This window comes from Tachypleus tridentatus, chromosome 2 (assembly GCF_004210375.1).
Source record: "Tachypleus tridentatus isolate NWPU-2018 chromosome 2, ASM421037v1, whole genome shotgun sequence".
In the NCBI taxonomy this organism is placed as follows: domain Eukaryota; kingdom Metazoa; phylum Arthropoda; class Merostomata; order Xiphosura; family Limulidae; genus Tachypleus; species Tachypleus tridentatus.
The window spans coordinates 66,656,585-66,666,156 of record NC_134826.1 but is presented as its reverse complement, the minus strand read 5'-3'; the positions used below and the strand labels follow the sequence as shown (position 1 = coordinate 66,666,156).

The window sequence follows — 9,572 nt, the reverse complement described above, 5'->3', positions numbered from 1 at the left end:
TAATGTAATTGATACATACATACCTTCATATACACACACACAAAAGCAAGCTGTAATTAAAACTAAATTATAGCTTAATGAAAAGTGTTTCTTTCCTCATAATTTTGGCATTTTTGGAATTGTAAAAACTTGAAATGTAGGTTCTTCTCTTTCAAATATCTTTAAATTCAGTCCAGGATGAATATAAGGATTTTATGAGTAATAGTTCTTCAGTACTGGCCCTTTCTTGAATAATAAAAAATGATGCAGTGGTGGTTATCTGACCCAAGGTGTTTAAGTATATATTCGGACATTGTTTCTACACACATTTAGTCTTAAAAAATGAGTGACACCACAGTTTCTGTCTCCAGCAAAAGCTTTCTTTATAAACTGTATGTAGAGTCAGGTTGCTCTTGAGATAGTATGAATTGTTTAGATTTGTACAAAGCTATGAAACAGTCTTTTGAACCCTGTGTTGTGCATTTGTAAACTTAACACTGACACACCATGTGGTCCTAGGAGATTTCGTTTTTAAAGTTGGATAGTTTTAACTCAAATCCAAGGTAAGAAAAATATATATTGCAATAAAATAAATTACCACACTGACTTTAAAAATAATCTATTCATCCAATAACCTGATCAACAATGGGCACTATTTATGAGAGGAAAAGAATGTGGGTGTAGAACTAGCAAGCATTGGTATGTTAGTTATAACCCTTGAGTGCCTAGTTTCAAGTTGTTTGCCTAACATGGGACAGAAAATATATCTTGAAAAATTAAATCACCACGCTTTGAAATGTACATTCTCTAATCTCTAGCAGGTTTAACACCACAATCTTACACATTAATGACTATTTTAACACAGAGTTAAACATAAAGCAATGTTCCTTAAAATATTTTCTGTAACCATCTGTAAGAATTGAAGGGTATTATTACAATATTGTTTCTGAGACAAAATTCAGTAAAAATGTATCTCGGAACAGCTGGTATGGGTATTAACACTTTTACTAATAAAGCAGAGAACAACGTTTTAACCTTCCTAATTCATCTTCAAATTAACAAAGAGTTTATTAAGATGTACTAATTAATAATCTAACTGCAACTCCCCTACAATCCCGTTTATAGTCTCGTCCCTAAGACATGTCCTGCAAATGTCAGTTTCAAATTCTCTCTATTAATTTGATGACCTAGGAAGGTTAAAATGTTGTTCTATGCTTTATTAGTAAAAGTGTTAATACCCATACCAGCTGTTCCAAGATATATTTTCACTTTAAGTGGGTTTCTCATTATCATGAATTAAAAACTCAGTATTAAAAACAGGTGTGACAGTTTCAAATTAATGTTAAAATTCATTTTTAATATTTTTTTTTCTGTACAAATATATTAAAAATATATTATGATAAATATTTCAAAAATAGAAAATCTGGTAGAAAATAAAATATAAAGCTGTATAACTCAGTATTATATCTAGATCAACTTATAAATTACATTTCTGATTAAACAGACAACCCAATGTGTCCCTCTCACCTTATTGCATGTGAAAGAGTGAGATCTGTTTTTACTTTACCATAAGGAAGTTTCTTTCTTGACTTTGTTTTAGAACCAAAGCATTTCCATAGCTTAATGGTTTCATCAGCTCCAGCACTAGCTACAATAGTTCTATCTGATGACAAGGTAATTTCAAGGATTTTATCCATGTGCCCTAAAACGTAAAAAAAAACTAATTGCATGTGAAGGTTACACAGTTAAACAACATAACACACACACACATATATATATATATATATATATAGAAGTAGATAAAAAGCTCTCGTATGCATGAAGACTCTTGGCCCTTTGCCCTAGTTATCATGGAACAATAACAGATTTTGTTGTTTATTTGTTAGAGTAAATAGGTAAACTCAGATTAATAAACCTCCTTACAAAGAGTCGAGTCACAGTACTTGATTAGTTCCATCTTGGCTCTAGAACGAGCCTTAGTGTATCACAGGAATTGCAACCTAAAAAAATATTTTCACCTTTATACTAGATACAAGCTATACTATAGGGATGCAAGGTTACTTTTATGACAAACAAAATGGGGGGATAAAAATTATTTGATCAAAAATACTTAATGGAAGAAAAAATCCCTTTCTTTGAAGCTTCACTTTTTCAAATTACATCTGCTCATGAAATTTATAAGAACTATATAAAAACCCAAACAAATAATTGTTTATTTTCTATTATGTTACTGTGGTTTACAGAATTTGTGCCATTTTAAAGGGTTAAAAAAAATAAAAACATTGTTATTAGGCCTACAATTTTGAAACACCTATGACCATATGGTACCTGGAAAATAATTCGGTTTAACAAAGTTAGAAATCGACAATTAATGTGAATGACTGAAACATTTAGCTTTTCACAAAAACAGGACTATACCAAGAAACTACCTCCTTACCAGTAAGATCAGCTACTTTTCGAAGATCGGGATATTTCCACAATGTCAACTCATTATTGGGATAACCGTGTGATGAAATCAGTTCTCGATATTCTTCAGACCAAAGCAGACCTGACACCTTCATCATAGTAAGACGTGCAATAAAATTACAGTTTTTACTACACTACATAACATCAACTTGCATTTTTATACTCCTAACCAGTTCTTTGATGTCAGGTGTTAAAAGAATTTTCCAATACTATTTGCAGTCTACTTTTTCTGCATGGAATTCACCAGTGTAACTTTCATTGGGTGGAATAGAACTATGCCATTGACACTATGTTACTGGGACTTAGACATGAGATAGTGATAAAGTGAATTTATTATTCATATTTCAAAGTGCTAGAGTAGAACACAGAAACATCAAGTTTCTGGACTGGTGACATAAAACAACTTCCATTGGTTTAAAATCACACCCACTGCTCTGCAGATTATTTACATTACTGATGCCACAAACCTCCAAACATCACTTACTTTTTACCGTTTTAATTCTGAAATTCAGCAGTAGATAGTTTCACTACTGCAACTTCTGCATCTGAAAACATTTTATTGCTAGAAAATACACATTACTAACATTTTATTACTGTAACATGCATGTTCCTAACAGTTTTACTAATGAAACATGCACATCTAACAGTATTCCTAATGTCGTTTTATGAATAAAATGTCCAAATTTCTATTATTGTTCTACTGCTGCAATATGCTTTTCACATCAGCTCACTGCTGTTACATGCACATCTCTAGCATCATTTTATGCTGTAATATACATGCTCTTAATCCTGTAACATTTATACTTAACCTTGTAAGTTAAACAACAGTACATACCTGAGACTTTGTATCTACATTGCTGACACAAACACCAGAGCTGATGTTCCACAAACGAAGATAGTGGTCATTTAGTCCACCACCACTAGCTAATAATGACCCCCTCCATGGACACCATCCAAGAGCCTTAAGGGGGAGGAAAAAGAGGTTTATTCTGTAGTTAAAAACAAAAGCATTCATGAAAAAACTACTAGTTTCTGTGTGCAAAATAAATGTCTCTAGAAAGGCAGAAAAGAATTCATCTTAACCATATTTCCAATTTGTACACAGAAAGTTGTCTTAGTACATCACTCCTTTAATTAGTTGTATTTAATCAGGAAAATGATAGATCTGATACTTAACCATTTAGTTGTATTTATAATAGTTCATATGCATCACAGTTTATTAAGAGATAGTAATACTGATATCGTGAATCTATAACAGAAAATTGGAATATATCACAGACTGGTGACAGTTGGAAATCCTGATATTGTGAAGCCATAACAGAAAGAATACATCACAGTTTATTGACAAATGGTAATACTGATATTGTGAAGCTATAACAAAGTTGGAATACATCACAGTTTATTAACAAATGGTAATACTGATATTATGAAGTACAACCAGTAGAATGAGAAATTTCTTACACTAAGTAAATAGTTTAATTATAAATTGTGGTTTTTTGGTATAGTGAGTTTATTTCTCATCAAAACATTCTTACGATAAATGTTCACCAGTTAAATTAAATATTTTTTTCAGATGTAATAAGAGATTATCTCTTGTCAAATCATTATTGTCCACGAAATGTTTAATTATGTTTTTTAGTCAATGTGCTTAGTTTATTTCCCTAAGATAACCCCTCTCTCCAATTTCTGAATCTGAATCATTTTCTTATCTCAGTTTCAATATAAAGTTTAATTTGGCATTTCATAACTTTCTTTCAAAACAGTCCTTACCATCATGACTGGCTATATCTCTATCTACAAGTAAATCTGCCATTGAACATTTATAGCTAGCATAATAAGTTTATATTTAATTAGCCATAAAATACCTGTTTGTTTGGCAGGATATTACTTCATAATATTGTTTAATAGAATGAAACAGTATTCATGTAAACTTGAAAAATGAATTTCGTTTCTAAGTATTAAATTACTTAAAAGTTGAATGACAGGTTTTTACTTTCACAGCTGCAGCATGATTAGTAAATGTTTGGACAGGACATCTGGACATTGAAGCCTGCCAAACATTCACTTTACCATCTTCTCCACCACTGGCTATATAATATCCACTTGGTGACCATGCCAGTCCACAAACTTCCCTTTTGTGGCCTCGTAGCATTCCAACTCTGTGACTGTGAGCTCGAACATCATGATGATAAATTTCGCCACTTCTGCATCCACTAAAACATGTATATAAAAAAAAAGGACTATTAACTATTCTTTATAGTTTTAACAAGAAATGTTGATAATGTCATGGCCAGTGGAGTCTGGTTGAAAATTGCTTTAAATAATTTTTAGTCTTTTTGTTTCACAGTCCAAACTATTACAGTATAAAATATCAAAGTCCAATTTTTGAAAGAACAATAATGCACAGAATGTTTACGGATGACAAAGAAATATACAACAAAGCATTTGTTGCTGAGGTGAGTTTTCACTTTAAATTTTCTCATTCTTGTAATGTATTTTTAGATAAGATAATCCACTAGTCTAAGTTCCAATAAAAACTTCTAGTTTGTTCTTAGCATGACTTACAGCATCATTATATTTATTGATAACTCAAACTGTTAAACATGGGCAATAAAAATGTAACAAAACATGGATTTTACTTTGGCTAGGAAGTAAACTCCATGTTCAAAATGTACTTACAAATCTTCACAGTTTTGGGAATAAAGTTTAGATCAGGATTATTAGTACTGTCGCAAGAATCTACAGCTATCTTCATACAAAACCCAACATGTACACAAAGTTTCAAAATCTATTTTGGTTTAGTAGTTAAAAAAGCCAACAAAGGGAAGCAAATGAAGTTAGATTAGATAAATGTACAAACATTTTGTAAATTGATTGTATGAATATTAACAAGTGATATATATGTAGTTTTTCTACAACCATCTAGAGTTGATCACAAAGTCAAATATTTACCAGTTATGTGTAATACATGTTGAAACTTGTGTTTACTTCAACTGAAATCATTACATCACTCATGTTATGTACTTACCTACTGACAATGTAATTGCTCCAAGATAACACAGGAACTCTTCCTTCATGACCTGACATCACACGTAACTGCTTCTGTGCTACCACATCCCACAACTATATAAAAAAAAAGAAGAGAGAATTTTGTTACATTGTTCAGAGTTTCATCCTTTTTTCATTGTTATTATTGAAGTAGATTATGACTATATAAATGTCTAGAACATTCATACATATTCATAATTTGTTAAGACAAAATTGACAAATGTTTAACAATGAACTCAAAATCCCTGCATTCAATTACTTTCTGTAAAATAAATGATTTAGTGTGTGTGTGTGTGCAGGACAATCATAGACAGCACATAAAGATATTAATATCTTTATACACATGATACAGTTCCATGCCAACTCACCCACAAAAAAAGAACTTTTCTCAGTTCAAGCCACAGATTTTTCTTGAAAAAATTCAAGCAAAAACTTAATTTTGATTTATTCAGCCATACAAAATCCTAAAGCTGTACTGCATGGCTGAATAAATCAAAATTAAGTTTTTGCTTGAATTTTTTCAAGAAAATACATGACATGAATGAGGAAGGCCTAGGTGAGTTGACATGAAAAGACTCAATATCAAAGAATATTTTACTGAATATTTCATTTTTCCAGAGTTTTCTGTTTTGTTTATATTTTTAACAATTATAACTAACACAGATAGTATTTTGCTCAAGATAAATCTTCTTATGTAATAATTTGATTATTATACTTTATTCAAATCCATGTTGATATTTCTCATTTGAAGTGTATAACTTTCAAAAATTTCATAAATATACAAACTAAAAACATATCCTATTTATTATTAGCAACTGCTCATGAAACAAAATTCCTGGGACTGAAAGTATCTAAGAACCAAATAATGTCAAAATCAGAACTATCAGAAGATAAAAGTGCCCCAGAACAGGATATATTTGCTAGAATCAGTACTACCCAAAGAAGAAAACATTTTATACATGGTTACATTACTTTCAAGAGGTGAAGAAGCAACAAATAATTGTATTTACTGTTAGAATCAGGACTGTCAGGAGAAGCAACTAAGAACTGTATCTATTGTTAGAATTAGTGCCATCAGAAGAAGCAACTAAGAACTGTATCTATTGTTAGAATTAGTGCCATCAGAAGAAGCAACTAAGAACTATATCTATTGTTAGAATTAGTGCCATAAGAAGAAGCAACTAAGAACTATATCTATTGTTAGAATTAGTGCCATAAGAAGAAGCAACTAAGAACTATATCTATTGTTAGAATTAGTGCCATAAGAAGAAGCAACTAAGAACTATATCTATTGTTAGAATTAGTGCCATAAGAAGAAGCAACTAAGAACTGGATCTATTGTTAGAATTAGTGCCATCAGAAAAAGCAACTAAGAACTGTATCTATTTATAGAATTAGAGCCATCAGAAGAAGCAACTAAGAACTGGATCTATTGTTAAAATTAGCACTCTCAGGAGAAGCAACTAAGAACTGGATCTATTGTTAGAATTAATCTCTCGGGAGAAGCAACTAAGAACTGGGTCTATTGTTAGAATTAGTGCTGTCAAGAGATTGGTTGGTTCACTGATTTAGTGTTTTATGGCAAAAAGCAGTTAGACTATCTGTGTCAAATCTCTGGTAAAAAGGTGAAATTAAAGTAAATGTAGTAAAATACATAAAAGGAAATTAATGTAAAACAAAACAAAGTTTAAAAAAAACATAAAGAGCATAAAACCAATGTTTACATCTAGTCTACAACGTTAAGAAAAAAAACTACAGTAATAGAAATTGTAAAGGACTTTCTGTAGCATAATTGTAATTATCATAACCTGCCAGGAAGACTAACAGGTAAGTACAAAAATCACCATCAGTAACCTGAAGTTGGTCTTTCTAGTCCTGGTTCCGAGTTATTTGACGTTATGGCCATTTTTAAAAAGTAATAAGGGTTTTAAAAGATGTGAAACAAAATATTAATAATAACTCTCCAGGAGGACTAACGGGTAGTTCAAACAACAGCGTCAGTCACCTGAAGTTGGCTTTTCAAGTCCTGGATTCAATTTTTTTAACATCACTGCCATTTTCTAATTTCAAATCAAACTACATGGACTTTGATTCTTAAAGGGAACCACATTAAACCTATTTTAATGTATAAATTAAAAAACTTAAATGGCAAAACTTTACCATGGTGGACAGTGTCACCATCACCAATAACATTATCTAATGTTGTGGACAAACTTTGGAACAGAACATGTTTAAAATGGTGCCATCATTGAGAGTCGTGACGACGGCAAGAAAGTAAAACGTGGCTTATTGTGACCTGAGTGTTACACAGGCTATACACCTGGTGCATCAGTTCCAGATAAAAGAAAATGATGAGTTAAAAAACTATGACCAATGCACAGTCTAGTTAAAACAACTTCCTCTTTCCGATCCTTACGGAAGCAAGACGGGCAAAGTCCAATAGAGGGTTTTATTTGGAAAAGCTTGTTTTTGCATTGCTCACTCCAAGTCGACTGCTAGCTGGCATGGAGCCAATCCTCGAATACAAGACCATAGTTCATGTATGGAACAGGCACAGCGGTGATAGTGCCAGGGCAGATAGACTTAGCTGCAGTGTCAGCAAGCTTGTTCTCGCAAATACCAACGTGGCCTGGTATTCAGAAAAACTGGATAGAAGTAGATGTCAATGAGAAATGGGCCAGTTGGTTGTGAATATCTGCGAGAACAGGGTGTGAACTAACGTGAAGCGATTCCAGGGTCAGTAGAGAACTAAGCAAATCAGTATAAATAGTGCAGTTTGAGTACTGCTTAGCTTCTATGTTATCCAGGACAAGAGAAATGGCACAAAAGCTGTAGAGGAGATTCTACACACAACCACCAAACCACAACAAACCATGGCAGAGCCCACACAATCACCTGATTTTAAAACATCTGTATAAATACGAATGGATGGGTGGTGCAAAAGATGCTCAGCAAATAAAAGACGGTACCAAAAGGAGCAATGGCAGGTCTGTTCTGAAAACGTCTGGCCCACCGAGGAAGGAAAACACAACCCCAGGTGGGATGCTTTGGTAAGTAACGAAGTTTCAAAGCATGTAGTAAAGACAATTGCAAACGGTGTAGGTTCTTCAAATCCCTCTCAACAATAACTCCTTGTGATGAATTCAAAGTAGCATGAGGTGTAACCTTAATAGGTATGTCCCCAATTGCCTTTGAATGCAAGGAGTTCACTCTGTTGAGATGTGGATGTTTCAACCAACATGTCACCAGATCGAAGCTTCTTTACTGACTTTGGAGAGTCGGCAAGTTCCATCTGAATGAAAAAGGGAGACATTTGCCCTAGAGGTTTGTATGAAAGAGAATGTAGGATAAGAAAATGAGGTACAACAGGTGTTACAGAAGTTGAAGATTGCTGCTCAGAATCTTCAAGTCATGGTCATTTACCTATGGACTGTTTTCCACTATTTTGTATAAGTTTTTATGTGGAGGATCCATAATAAAAAAAGGAAATTTTGGTGCCCACTGACCCCACCCACCATGGAGTCCTACAAGGACACTGTAGCAATGCCAGGGTTTTGTGAGCACTATACCTAAATACCAGCATCAGATACAATGTCCACAACACCTGTTGAGAATATCCAACATTGGTACTTCGTTGACCCTAGCCCAAGTGGACCAGCTAATTGAATCAAGGGGGGCACTGGAAGGCTGCCCATCTAGAGGAATTCAAGGCCAAAGTGGTGTGTTAGGGTTGGACCCCTCAACCACCAGGATCCTCTCCTCCCCCCTTTACGGGTTGCCACGCACAGCAAACACGTGGGTGGATGTTCAGACCCCAGAGTAGGTAAACTGAAAGAACAGAACCTTCCCTGGAGGTTTCCTCACCACGTACAGGAATACACAACAAAGGGTACAAAATTGGAATCAGTGCTGTCTGGGACCAAAACACCTTAGGGGTTGGTCACAGTGTGGGAATGAGTGTTATCAATTGGTGAAATTAACTAGCAACTGCACTTTTACTAATAGACAAGTACATAATGATTTATAGCAGTATATTATATTTCATTACTCAAGGAACTGGCCTTTTATATAAACATTAT

The 9,572-nt window shown here is 33.4% G+C and overlaps 1 protein-coding gene across 4 annotated transcripts in view; it reads right to left on the bottom strand.

The window, feature by feature from the left end:
* Window positions 1-78: 78 nt before the first annotated feature.
* LOC143244074 (cell division cycle protein 20 homolog) overlaps window positions 79-9,572 on the bottom strand; it is a 34,312-nt gene continuing 24,818 nt past the window's right edge. For 2 of the 4 annotated variants that reach the window (XM_076488104.1, XM_076488105.1), the window contains exons 7-12: window positions 5,474-5,568; window positions 4,439-4,658; window positions 3,281-3,406; window positions 2,417-2,534; window positions 1,507-1,681; window positions 79-225 (exon numbers count right to left, since the gene is read on the bottom strand). In XM_076488104.1, coding sequence (XP_076344219.1) covers window positions 210-225; window positions 1,507-1,681; window positions 2,417-2,534; window positions 3,281-3,406; window positions 4,439-4,658; window positions 5,474-5,568 — 750 coding nt within the window. In that variant the 3' untranslated portion in view covers window positions 79-209. Of the gene's footprint in view, window positions 226-1,490; window positions 1,682-2,416; window positions 2,535-3,280; window positions 3,407-4,438; window positions 4,659-5,473; window positions 5,569-9,572 lie in introns of those variants that run through there. The other 2 variants (XR_013024890.1, XM_076488106.1) reach the window with 2 other exon arrangements.